Source organism: Zonotrichia albicollis, chromosome 7 (assembly GCF_047830755.1).
Source record: "Zonotrichia albicollis isolate bZonAlb1 chromosome 7, bZonAlb1.hap1, whole genome shotgun sequence".
Lineage (NCBI taxonomy): Eukaryota > Metazoa > Chordata > Aves > Passeriformes > Passerellidae > Zonotrichia > Zonotrichia albicollis.
In genome coordinates this window covers 21,441,012-21,455,081 of record NC_133825.1, presented here as the reverse complement: position 1 = coordinate 21,455,081, position 14,070 = coordinate 21,441,012, and the positions used below count along the sequence as shown (strand labels likewise).

The 14,070-nt window shown below is 40.8% G+C and overlaps 1 protein-coding gene across 16 annotated transcripts in view; it reads right to left on the bottom strand.

The window, feature by feature from the left end:
• The window catches only part of RTKN2 (rhotekin 2), a 63,329-nt gene that overhangs the window by 35,249 nt on the left and 14,010 nt on the right, over nucleotides 1-14,070 (bottom strand). For 12 of the 16 annotated variants that reach the window (XM_005488062.4, XM_014267751.3, XM_014267756.3 and 9 more), the window contains 4 exons: nucleotides 7,662-7,837; nucleotides 5,883-5,941; nucleotides 2,274-2,327; nucleotides 1,260-1,377 (listed from right to left, as the gene is read on the bottom strand). In XM_005488062.4, the coding sequence (XP_005488119.2) occupies nucleotides 1,260-1,377; nucleotides 2,274-2,327; nucleotides 5,883-5,941; nucleotides 7,662-7,816 (386 nt within the window). In that variant the 5' untranslated portion in view covers nucleotides 7,817-7,837. Of the gene's footprint in view, nucleotides 1-1,259; nucleotides 1,378-2,273; nucleotides 2,328-5,882; nucleotides 5,942-7,661; nucleotides 7,838-10,716; nucleotides 10,843-14,070 lie in introns of those variants that run through there. The other 4 variants (XM_074544596.1, XM_074544595.1, XM_074544593.1 and 1 more) reach the window with 2 other exon arrangements.

Here is a 14,070-nt window from a genome sequence, read left to right as displayed (position 1 = left end):
TATAGATTAAATAAGATATTTCTAATCAAGGGAAGCAATGCCAGACCATTCAGGCACAGATACACATTAATATGGAATTAAGGACTAGAGCACACAGTAGTAACTTGGCACTGGGGTCATGAGATGGTAATTGCAGCATAAACAATTACAAACAGGAAATTCAACATTTAGGTTAAAAATGGAAAAAACACCCACGTTATGGAAATACACAGGCAAGACATTCAAACACACTTAAATCTGCCCTCTACTGTTACACAAAAATCACATGATTGGAAACCTATCCCTGCCTATGGTCCTAAGTCAGACTGAACTGTTTCAAAGACATCCTAGCTGCACCTCATCCCCTTCAAATTACTGAAAAAACTGCTATCTAATAAAATCTGTCCTTTCCAGCTTAACTACCTACTGCTGCATCCTCTGGCCCACAACCTTTCTCAGTTTTCAGTTTTACTGATTCTCTTGCTCTCAAGCTTAGTCATCAAGCCAGAAGCCTAACCTCATCTTTCAGATCCAAATCATGTCACTACACACATGCCATAATGAAATCATTCCAAAAGCTTTTCTATCAAGTCTCTTTATGCCTTGTGGGATACAAGGCAAGTTAGGGTGCCTTTTCTGCTTTTGTTGCAGTGCTTCACTGAAAATTATAATGGTTAAGTCTCATAATTTTAAGAAGCAGATTTAAATCTTTATCCCTACTCTTAACTTGAATGGGTGTTTAAGAGAGTTTTAAATTTGATTTAAATTCAGTTTTCAGGATCTTGATTTAAAGTTTTTGGTAGTTCTGGTTTTTCAGTCAGTCTTCCTCAGAAAACAGGCTCTAAATTGTTGATATAAAAGGCAGAGAGTGGAGTCAAGCTCTGGTAGGTGTAACAGACATGAGGAAAGAGACTGTACCCTGCTGGACAGATAACATTTACACCTAGAATGTCATAATGCTTTCAGGTTTTAGCAATAATTTAATGTTGTCCCTGAGATGTAATTTTATCTCTTTATATAAAGAAAAATGCTTCAGCAGGGCAAAAATGAAAAGAAGTAGAGATCAACTGGCACATCTCCAACCAGCATCATCTTGTACACAAAACCAGCCTTCCAGAGATGGGGATCCTCCACCCACTAAAATGAACAGAGCCTCTACTGATTCCTTTGCCCACAGCAAAACCTAGTGGACCTCAGCCAATCTTATTCATAATCACATCCACCTGCAAAAGAAAACAGCAATATTTGTGCTTCATTCAACAGAAGTAAGTGATACTCACAATATGGTGACATTTTCAAAACAGATATCTGTGATTGCCTCATCCACAAGAGTCAGCTCAGTATCCAGAACCTGAGCTCCCATGCTGAACAAACAGAACACGGCGCAGCGCTGCGATTCTGGGCAGGGCACAGAGAACCTGCATCAGCCACAGGGCACGGCACAGAACCAACACTGCCAGGAAACAACCACCCAAAACTCACTCACACCTCTAAGGAACTGCCCTCAGATTCTCCCCACCACAAATTTTCATCATAGGATTTTATGATAATTAACCTGTATAGGTAGAACAATATACACAAAGGGGAAAAAATGCCTACCTCTATTAGGAAGGAAAAAAAAAGTTGAGTAATCTGGTATAGTGTCTGCTAGTAACTTCAAAAACATTAGTACAAATGTAATTTTGTTTAGTAAAATTGATTTTACACAAAAAAAATAACATTTGATCCAAAGTCTGTATCATTTTATGAATGTGCTACATAGGATTAGGCTATTTTGCCATGCTTTGCATCTCTGACCCTATTGAAAATCAAAGTGAAATCAATGCCAGGTGACAGCTGGAACAGATTTAGGATTAATCTCCATGACACAGCAAAATGCATGTACTTGAAGGCTATCCAATAATACCCTCAACACCAACAGTCAAGTTTCATTTAAATTTCTCATTGGAAACAGCTCCAATGTACTCTCTCAAGTGCAGACAAGACATAGAACAATGTGTTTAATCACAAGTTTCTCAGTTAACCATTTAATACATTCTTCTGTTGCTTCCTCTGGAATTCTTCCTCGGGTGGACTCTCTAGAGTAGGGTTTGAACACAGAACCACAGGACTTTGAACTAACTCCTCTAGCTACAACCAGCAACTTCAAATTACAATCATTTACACAACAGAGTAAAATACAGACCTAATGAAAGGTCAGAAAAGGGCTTGAAATGAGTATGAACTTCCTCATTCAGTTTAAATTTACAGGCATAAGCATTGCTTATCAGAGTAATTAATTACATCTTACATACTTTCTTTTTTGCTGAAGTGGTCAGAGCCTTTCCACATTAACGGTATTCGAATATCTAAAGGGGGGAGAAGGAAGGGAGATTAAGTTATAGTCAATATTGTGGATCTGTGATCAAAACAAGTTACACAAAGTGTGTTGTTGCTTTTTCTGATGTTCTGGTGGTAACAGGGCCTTCCACCCAAAGAACAGCATAACTATTCCAAGATTATTATCCACATCAAAAGAAAATGCAATCATTAGTTGAACTTGAAGCGTCATTCCTGTTTAGAAATTATGCTGGAATAAAGAATATTTTAAATCTCCTTTGAAAGTACCTGCAATAGCATTTCAGAGAAGCTGTGTAACATAGTTCTCAGAGGTGTTCTCTGAGCCCATTATTATGCATAGATGTAAACCAAAATCCTGCTTGCCTGGTGCTGAAAACCACTCATCCCACTGCAAGAGGAAAACCTTCCTGTTTTAATGAAAAGACTGGGATACTTATACTGCCAACACTTCAGTCTTGTTTTGCTAACCACAGAGAAAATACCACTTGCAATCACATTCCCAGTGAGAATTGTCTCAGTCAGCAAAAAGAGTTTAGAAATCTTTTTTCTTTTAACACAAAAATATCCTTCTACTTCAGAACCACAGCAGAGAGGCAATTACAAAGCCATTATTTTAAATCATGCCTGTCATTTTAATATTAGGAAAGTATTTTCTTCACTAAATTTTCCCATTTATCTACTAAACTCAACATAGTACTAAGTGACATTTTCTTCCAGCTTAGAGGACTCAGGTGAAGACATAATGTTTTTTATTAGTCCCCTGTTAAAAGACAAATGCTGTGAGGGCTTTATAAATCCAAGCCTGATTTCTGAAGTACAAGGGTGCTGTTTAAAAGGATATGCAATATATTAAGTGACACATGATGGCAGCAGTGAACAGCATGAACTCAGCTGTCTTGTGACAGAAGTCTTCAATATTGTTATAAAGAAGCATTGCTGACTCCAGTGTTGTCTTCATATGAGAATGATGGAAAAATTCACATTCATTATGCTAAGATGCACAATGGTACCAGTTATTTTGGCATCAGATTGTCATGTATTCCTACAGGGGTTTACCCACAAAATTTAAGTGAAATCACATTTAGTCACTCTGTCTCAGAAGGTAACTGAAAAATTCAAATTTCAGTTAATTTTTATTATGAGACATCTTATTATAAAAGCTATTTCAATATTGAAACTTTCAAATTCATCTATTTTTAAGTGTTCACGAAAACGAAAAAACTTTCAAGTGAACTACCAGCATACAGCTTTAGACTTCTAACTTCCTAAAAATCAATACATCACCATGATCTGAAACTGCCTTTCACTTCTAAAGATGCATTTGCATAGCAAGCATTTCTAAAAATAGGGGGTTTTACACAAAGAGAAGTAGTTTCATTAAAATCAGTACAGAAGTCTCTCAAACTTTTAAAAGATATATATATTCATCTTTGTCAGAGACAAAGCACAGAACATTTCTTTCCTAAAATACAAAGGTCTCAAATCTACATTCATGTGTGAAAACAGTTACAAACAAAAGCTTCCTCTATCTTCAATCATAGCAAACTCTGAATGACAATTTTAATGCCCTTGTTAGCAATTAGAGCACTAGATTAAGGATTACTTCTGTGTGCCACTTTCAATATATGGCTGGCTGAAAAATTTACACCTTGGTCAGAAAATCATCAGGGTATAGACAATCAATCCTGGAACAAGTTTAACATGATACTTGTAAATCAGTTTTCAATTCATTCTTGGACTGAAGGAGCTGTCATTTATCAAAAACAAAGATCAATTTTCACACACCTTAATTTCAGTTACCATTAGCTGTAAATCTGTGTGGATGCAAACTGGATACATTCAAATACTACAATTAATCAAATTTAAACCCAATGATCCCTTTATAAAATTACTTTAAATTATGATCATGCTTTTTCATCAACATTTGATGTATTGTCTTCTGACAAAAAAAATCAATTGGTACAATAACATAAATGACATAATTTATTCAAAAATATGGGGGATAAGTAAAAATGATAGAAGTGTGAAAAGCTGTGGATTAAGGAATGCACTTCCCACACAGTACCTGACATAGCTGCTTTCTGTAGGAGCATATTCCCCAGCAGTCCTGCACAGCTCTTCCCAAACTTCTGCACTTGGTCACGACTGCCCTACTTTTTTGGTAGCCATCATCTGGCATGCACTAACTATGTGACACACTAATAAATTTATAAGTGGATGGATTGCTGAGGGTAGAAAATCAGGAGGTGACCTACAGAAAGAATAAACCAGCAGAGGCCAAGAACAACATTTAGGCTTCCCTGCTGTAAACTGGACCTGGCCAGGCTTCCTGACACCAGTATGTGAATAGGGGGAGGCATGGCAGCGTCCAGCACCCCCAGGCTGGGCTGCACAGAGAGGCAGTTTGGGCTTCCTCCCCTTCTCCCTGATCTCTGCCACACTTCTGAGGCAGAACCTTCAGTTTTGAGAGCCCCTGTGTTGGTAACAGTGCAGAATCATTAACAGACAGCACCAAATACAAAGTGGTGTATTTCACCCACTATGGTCTTATTCAAAGAAACTAGCTAGATCTTTCATATCCTAAGCAAGTTTTCCATACTCTGTTTTAAGAAAACAGAGTTCTTAAAACATTCTGATTTTCTAAAGATAGAAAGCAGAAGTGTATTATATGACCCTAAAGTCTTCAGTGCAGATAGCTCTCCACATTTGAAGAAAGGTGCAACCACAGCACAGACAGGCAAACAGATGCTTTCATCCAACTGCCATAAGGAGGAAAGACAGATACACATTCTGCAAACAGCTGTGCTGGCAAAAACATTATTGAACCATGTGCTCATCACTCTTCTCCTACTAGGAGTTACCTTGCTTAAAGATCTACCAAAATATGCAGAATTAACTGAAACAGTTTCAGCAGTGAGCTGTTCTACACTATTTTGTTCTTAATGCAGCAGGTCAGGGAGCACAAACAGGTGTGTCAGCAAAGCTGGCAGAACAGCCACAGGACTGCTGAATGTAGTAACATCCACTACTGTCACAGGCAAACAAACCAATCAATCCACAGTGCTGAAGTTTGAGAAGAGGCTAGAAAACAGCCCATGAGGAATGGCTGTTCAATGTTGTTACTAGCCTGCATTGAAGCCATAGCACTACACCTTTGCTGTAGTAATGCATTGCCTAAATAACATTTGCATACTAGTTATGATTCTGCTCTTAATTTGTTAGACATCCCTGTACTATCACTTCAAAGTCTGCTGCTGTGGGGAGAAACAAAGTTTTCAGCTCACTCACACTAGTTTAGCTTTGAAATGCATTCAGTGTTTAGTGGCAAACAGCAAAGAAGTATTTTCCTCTGTGCAATGCCCTGTGAGTAAAATGGAAATAGAGGGTAGGACCTTCAACAGCCCATGTGTAACTTAAGCACAAGTCCCCTTGTGGCATTAGAGGATTGATACCTCTGAACCACATACACACTTGAAAAATACCATCTTTTCTGTATAGTTTGTATTAGAAGACACTGTCCAGCTAATTAGCTTCTGTAATTAAGTGACTCCCCGGCCTCTTACCTGATATAGCAACCCTTGCTCTGCATGCCGTCCGGTCTTTTGTCCCATTTTCTGAAGACCTCCAGAAAGAAGAAAAGAAAAAAGATATTTAGATCTGTGCATTTAGATATCTAAAACTCAACCCTTTAAACATTAAGAAGTGTCAGGATTTTCATATTAAAGCTCATTTCAAATGCTTTTCTTTAAAGTTAATTTTGGTATCTCTGGTTTAAGATATGAGTCATTAATTTCTTAAGCATAATCTGGGAGGAAGGTACACCACCATTTTTTAAAATTCCTTAGAAGACTTTACTCTGAAGTAAAGTCACACACACATCTTCCTTGTCTTTTCCAGCTGCAACAGGATCTAATACATTATCAATTTTTGCCTTCTGTATGTGTCAATGAGGATGCAACTTAATTTATTGGTTCTGTTATTGTTTAAAGAATTGCCTCCTCCTCTATTAATAAAATGAAAATTTCTAGCTGCTAGCAGCATCATGACTTCCAGAGGCAGTTAGAATATCATCAGAACTCACAGATGACAAATCCTAGAATTTTCTCTCTGCAATAATTAAGCCTTAAACAAATTCCAGTCTGAAGCAAATACCAAAAGAAAAAGAGCTCCAAATGGACTATCAAATACCAAAGATATAATTTAAATGATAAAGAAATAACTCTATAGCATGCATCTCCTCTAATGACCTCCACGGGCATCTCAATAGTCCTGAAGACAGAAACCCAAGCAATGCATGGCAGTCACACAGCAAGCACACCATGCAACTGTTCAGATACATGTCCAGTGTCCCTGCCTGGTCTGGACATGTGCCACCACCATTCTGTGCTCACTGACAAACACAAGGAGTTGAGTAAATCAGCACATAGACACACTTGATATTATTCCATCACTAAAAACATATATAAAAGATAAGTCACTGAAAAACTCATTATGTTATTAGAAAAAGCAATACAAATGCAGTAATTACAGAATACCACATGTATCATATGCCAGTTTTCAAAAGCAGCTTCAGAATAGTGGACAGAAAACACTGCTCTTTCCTCCAACATATTTCTCCTATAAGGGAACATTTCTCAGACTGAAAAGTAGTGGAACTGCTCCTACAGACACAATGAACTGGAGCCAAGCATGTACTCACAGAGTTCGTATTTACACTAAACTGCAATATAATATTCCAATAAATTACTAACCTGAGAGCAACAGTGTCTCTGCACCACGATTCTCAGCATTGCACCCCAAATAAACTCCATTTAGACCAAAATTTTGTAACATCATTCAAATAAAACACACATACTTTAGCTTCATCAGGAGTTATAAAGTGAGAATATTTTCAGCTACTTTTCTTCCCATTGAGCGTTACATTTATCACTTCGCTGTAGTTAGCATAAGCGGCCAGCAGAGGGTACCAATTAACCGTGATGGGGCCGTTATTAAAGGACCCTTGATAACCATAGAAAGCATGAAAAATACAAATAGCTGTGTTCTGTCTTGGATAGCTTTGTTTTGACTTGGCTAGCCACCTTTTTGTATGCTAACAACAATCAAGAAAATATGTCCATTTGTGTTACTTGATACTAAATTAATGTCAAAACTAAAATCTACCCAGGAAAATATGACTTGTATTTCATTTTCTAAAGCAAAGAGAAGATAATGGAATTATTTCATAACATAATGCTTTAAGGCAGAAGTAATTTATGTTTAGGAGATAAGGAAGGATTTCAATCCACATTCCTAGACAGACTGTGAGTGAGTGCCTGCTGGGAATTTGAGCTGTTACTCACTGCTGCTGCCCCGGGGCCTGCAGCTGTGCCCTGTAGGCCCGGATGCGAGCGTTGCACACCAGCAGGTTCTTCACAGCGCGCAGGAGCTGCTCCCGCTGCGTGCTCACTGCCAGCAGCCTGCAGATCCCCTCCCGCATGCGGAGCTCAAAGTTCATCTTCTCTTGGGTGTCACAGTCCTAGAGATGCAAAAAAACCCAAAGGATTAGCTAAAAATTGACTAAGAGTGCTCTCAATTTTTTACATCCTCTGCAGCTGGGATAGAGAACTCTAGGTTTTAATTATGCACAGCAATTGCAATGGTTACTGAATGCAGAATGGTGGTTCTCTCTTCAGGAATAAATGAGTAAAACATGGGACAAAACAGATTTACTATATCCATTATACATGCAAATTCCAATCCAAGATTAACTCACTGTACCATCTGAAAGTTACTAAAATTTTATGTGCCTCCATGTGTCATTCATAGAATAATAACATATGGTCCTAGAGAGGGTTAACTGAACAAAGCCTATAAATTAACAACTCACTTTTAACAGTGACCTCTACTAAAATAAATTTTAAACTGAAGAAAATGTCTGAAATATTTTAAATCAGAAATTCAATCTCACCACTTCTTCGACTGTCTTTAAAAAAGTAAAGAGAATCTGTTTTTTTCAGTTATGGTTGATATGAAATTCAGGTAACAGCAAAAGGGAAAAAAAAAAAGGAGACTGATCCCAATACTCAACTGCATCAGGCCCTGAACTGAAAACAGCTGTGGTGGCTTCAAGACTATGCAGGCATCATGTCAGGCACACTTTTCATTGAAACTATGAAGTAAACTAAACATGGCTGGCAAGTCACTGGAATTCACCATCACTGTATTTTGAAGGAATGGGGGTTTTTAAGGTTTTACAAAAACTGCTGAGAAGTCAACTTTTTCCTGCTACTTTCACAGAAAAAAATTATAAATCTGCATTATTCCTCACTTGCAACTTCAAAAAGGTCAATCTACAGCAGGCCAGGAAATAATGAAGGTGAAGGACCACAGAGTGCTGTCTCCCAAAGGCCACTAGATGCCACTGATGGCTGACAGACATGACCTCGTGTTGTGGCTGTCCCTGGCCAACCCGAGTATTTATTTCTGACACGTGAAGAACAGAGTGAGTAACAGAATGTTGTCATGGTATTGCAGGGTTGCATTGCAAATACTTTGCAGGCCGGTGAAGAGCAACGCTTTCCCATTACTAAACAAGAGTGCCTCCACTACCTCTGGAATTAACAAGTTCATGGTTGGTTGGTGGTAAATGGCTCCCAAAGCTCACATCAGAGATAGAGAAGTTCTGCTGGTACTCTCTACAGCTGCTATATGAAAGCCTGGGACCCCGTATGGCACCACAGACTATCCCATTTTTAACCCTCACAGGTTTGCTTTTTAAAGTTTCAATCACAGCCAGAAGGAGATAAAGCAGGGCAACAACATCTCTGCATTCTCAGCACCTGCATCTTTATTCACACTTTTTCTTAGGACTCATCCCAGAAAAGAAAACCAAAAAAAAAAAAAAAAGAGGAGAGCAGTAAATAGCTTTCATCCATCTTCTTTTCTTCTGAGTCAAATTTTACACGGCTATGAAAACCTAAGCAAGGCCCACACCTGTCCCTAAGAAATAATTACTTATTCTCTGAACCTAAACTAATAAATCAGCTGCTACAAAGCTCCAAAGAATGAGATCCTACTTCCCCATAATAATTCCCAAGACAGCAGGCCTCAGCACTGCCCTGGCTCCTCTCCACATCTATCACCTGTTACAGAACTACAGTGAGGAAATAAACATTGCTATTTGGGGCATCTGCATGTACCCATACTGGCTTTCAAGAACTGCACAATGCATTCAGTCCACACTACATCTCAGCCAGGTTCACATAAAATATTCTGGACTAGCAGTAGGTGGCTGTTGGATAGATAGATAAGATAGCTTAAATAACCACACTATGTAAATCTCATCTGAATGAAGGATTTAGCAGCCTGATTTGGGAATGTATAAAGTTCTTTGTGCCTACCAAAAGAGATGGGTCAGCTTTTTTTCCCCCCTCATTCTGTCTAAAACTACAGGCACACCATCTGGACTCGGAGGAATGACACAGCACTGTATGTCCACATGCTGTCTACTAGCACACCGTTCCCTTGTGAGGGCCATCCTTCCCCCCCAACGGCAGCACAACCCAGACCAGAGCATTCACAGCTGCGGGATTTTCAGCCCCACACTCAGGAGCTGCCTCAGCAACGCTTCTAAAAAGTGTCTTTGTATTCCCCACATAAGTATACTCAGTATAAGAAATGTCTAGTATTAAAAAGTCACAAAACAAACAAAAATACCAACAGCTGAAAAAAATTATACGGATGCTGCTGAAGGTAGAAATTTTACTTCATTTAATTAGTAACTTCATCACAGGCTTTCAGATTCTTATTCCAAGGTACACTTCTGATTTACTGCCACAGTGGTTTACATCTAAACCCTACAAGTCTAAACCCCGTAAGTATAGTATATCTTTTTAAAGTAAGCAAGTAGCCAGGCAGTGGGTACTCTCCTAAAACAGGGGCAATACAGTCAAGACACCAGCTTGGGCATTTTGCAGGTAGACAAAACAAACATTTGTTTTGTCTAAAAAACAGAGAAAGAGCATTTGCTGCAATTGAAAACCACAGATTCACAGACACTCCCGAGCTCAAGTTATTCGGGTTTTTAAGCAACTCGAAGTGTAAGAAAACCCCTCGTGAATCGGAAAACCAAGGAAGATTAAAGAGGTGCAAGGAAGCAGCTCCGAGAGCCTGCAGAGAGGAGGGTGAGCGGGGGGCCCAGCTCGGCCCGGCCCAGAGCAGCCGCTCTGCCGCGTCCCCCCTCAGGCGAGCCCCCTCAGCTCCCACGGGGCGCGGGCAGCCCGCGGCCCCCACAGACCCGAGCTCGGAGACAGCGCAGCTCCCGCCCCCCGGGCACCGCCCGCCACACCGCCCCCGCGGCACCCGAGAGTGTGGCCCGGGTCGGGTCTGCCCTGCCCTGGCGGCCCCGGCACTCACCGGCCCCGCGGCGCCCGGCCCGCCGGGCTGCTGCCGCCTCATCATCCTCGTCCTCCTCGGCGGCGCCGCCGTTCAAACCTCCCGCCCCACAACGGCCGCGGCCGCCCCGCCCCCGGGCCCAGCAGCGCCCCGCGGCACAGCGGCCGGCCGGGCTCGCTGGGAAAGCTGCAGGGCTGCCGACTGCAGCGATAACCCCCTCGTGTTTAGCCACAACAGCCAGTGCCAGAAATAAAGGCCAGGACATTGCCTATATATGTACAATGCCTATATACAGTGCCTATATATGCCTTGGTTTCTTCCTTCCCTTTTAATTTACTTTCCTAAAACAGGCTGGTGCCGCCTCTTTCTGATGAGTGCCCTTAGGGTGCTGCTCACGGCAGCAACCACTGCTGCCCCAAAGCATGCCATGTATTTTTAACCCTGTTCTTGGGTTCCTGCAGTTCATCTAATTATGCATCTTTAATATGATAGTACTTCAATAGCTGCACTAGTAGCACGTGTTGCTAAAAGTATACTGTTATATACTGAGTAAAAGTGCATTAATTATTCACTAGATTGACTGGAGAGGAATGGGAGTAACATCTCTCTTCTGCTGCCAGTTTTGCAGCTCTGTTTGTCTTCAGCAGATGAGACAAATGAGCCAAATAGTGTCTCCCATCCATTCCTCATCCCTGATTTCTTGGCTTTCCTCTCTGAATTCCTCCTTGACAGGTGATGGTCAGAAGCACAGATCCTCATTGCTTTGCACAGGGTTGTCAACATTTGTGGGAAGTAAAATGTGCTGGAATGAGTGAGATATACAGTGTTGCTAACAGCTTTCTACAGAAGACAGAAGTCTCCAGGCTAACATATGCTTATTTAAAATATAAGAAAATGCAGTTAGGAAGGGAAAATTTTAAAAGCCTTACTGCTTCATTGGGAAGCAGTAGGTGGTCAGCAGTTCAGCTGGACCCCTGACATTTACAACTGGGGCACAAACACAGTGGGCTAGCCTTAGAGGAAAATCATGAACTTCTGGACCAAAACTATGTATTCCTTGGGGCAAGGCAGGGGACAGGGAGCTCTGCTTCACTCCAGAGTGCTCATTTCACCTGGAGGCAGAGATGGCAGAGGCAGCTGTTCTGGAGTTCCTGTCTCCATCTTGGGCCATGTTTCTTAGGGCAAGGAGAGGCATTAAAATATTCATTAAATACCTTCATGCCATCGTGAAATCGTCTACATACCACTGGCAGGGCACCTGCCACAACTGGGAAGCCCTACCCTGTTGCATATAGGCAAAACCTTACAAAATAAGGAAGGGCCTTGTTACCCTTGTAAAATCATGGCTCAGGCCTGTTACTTCAGCTGAACAGAAAAAGACTATGGGAAAGTGACTCAGCTGAATTAGAGGCAGAAAAACAAATTATATAACCATTATGTGTTCATATTGTGGTTTATGGTTGTTGGTTACATTTGTTGCGCTTAATTAGAATGTAACCGATAAAGGGCTAACTGCTTTAAAAGGCCTGGTTTTTGCAATGAAGGGCTCTCTTGCACCTGCCTGGGGAGTCTGCATTGCTCTGCTTCGTTACACCACCCCAGGTTATATATCTTTAGGTGCTGTGACTTTTCCAAAAAGTCTTTGTCCAGTTCATTCAGAGGAGAAATCCCATCACGGAGCCAAAAGGCTTTTGCTTAATCAAGGTATGATACTTAGAGCTGCATATGGACAGCCAGTATAGCTAAGAGTGAGCTTAAGGGAGGTTTAAAGAGAAGTCTCCACCCAATCCTGGTGCTTCATGCACCCAGGATAAGCCCTGGGCTCCTGTCTCTGCTGCAGAGTTCAGGATTTTGGATACAGCAAAAGCAATCCACCAAATGAGGGGAGAACATGAGATAACAGATCAGTGCCCTTTTGCTTTACAGTATGGCATGTCTCTTAAAGTGGGGTCTGGCCTCTCCTGAATCACTCAGGGATGGGATTTGAGCCTCAAAAATCTACGGGGCATTCTAGGCTACAGAAGTAAACTAGAAACAATAAGATGTCATGGAGTGGAATTGAGTCAAACAGGTGAAAGTCTCAGGTTGACTGAACCATATTATCACTGAATCACTGCTTGACCCAAGTTGATCCATAAAGCCTTGATTGAATGGCTGAAACTCTTTGATGAGTTTGATGTAAACTGTGGGAGCAGATGGAAATTATAACCTTACCACAGAGATAAACAAATAAGGAATTAATTACTGTAACTCATCCCTTCACCAACTCACCAAATAGTGCCCTAACACAGAAAATTGAAACAACCTGTGAAAAAGACACAGACACACTTCCTATCCAGCATCATCCCAAGCAGTTTGGGTTAGACTCTAGAACAAACCCACTGGTTCAATCTCTGCCTCCAAGACCCTAGAGAACAGCTCTCAGGTACACACCTGCAGGGTTTGTCTAAAGCCAGGATGACTACATGGAAACAATCAAAATCACTGCAAAAGGACAAGTTATGCCCCAAATTATTTCAGGCAATCAGCAACTCTAAAACCATTTTGCTAGTGGTGTAGACAGCTCCCAGGAATCTGTGGCAGTTGTCCAAGAATTTTAGATGCTAATTAGCTTGGTTTTACAGTACAGTCTGTTCAGCAAATCTGAGTCTTAATAAAGTCCCAAAATGTGACTGCTAGTAGCATAAAGAGCCCGTGCCTGCAGCCCTTACATGCTCCTACAGACACTGACTTGAGCTGGAGCCCTTAAACCAGTGGCAGTTAAATGTGTAGGACTCAGCCCTAAGCAACATGAGTGGTGTCCTCTCAAGCTCAGTGCATACCTGCTCTTCAGCTGGTTCAAATGTGCAATTTTCCACTACATTAGGAACATGTTCTGCAAAGTCTGGCTTCTCACATTCTTGCACCTGTTTCTGTTTTGGTCCTCCATTGCATTCACTTTCTAGAGATGTTAGGTTTTTTCAATATAAAAATCAGGCCTCATAATTCAGTAGATCTAATTCATGCTTAATTAAAAAATTAAACATTTCACCACACTTCTAGTATTAGCTTTTAAAGGAACATGAGACTGAGGCTTTAAAAGGCATTTCTACAGGTTTAGAATGAGGTGAGATGTTCTTTCCACACAATGTCTAGCTCCAACAAAGCTGTTCTGCTGCTGTTACAGCACATAAACTAACTTGAAAAGAAGAAGGCTTTATACCATCTAGATTATCCAGAGATTTGGGATTCAACTAGTAACTAACTACTCTGCTTGCTCCCTAACTGAAGTGTAAATGCAGCAGACAGCAACAAAAAAGGGAAGCATTGTAATCATGTTTTTTTCACCAGACAAACCTCCAGTGAATGGCAGAGAAACCCAAAGGCACAACCTAC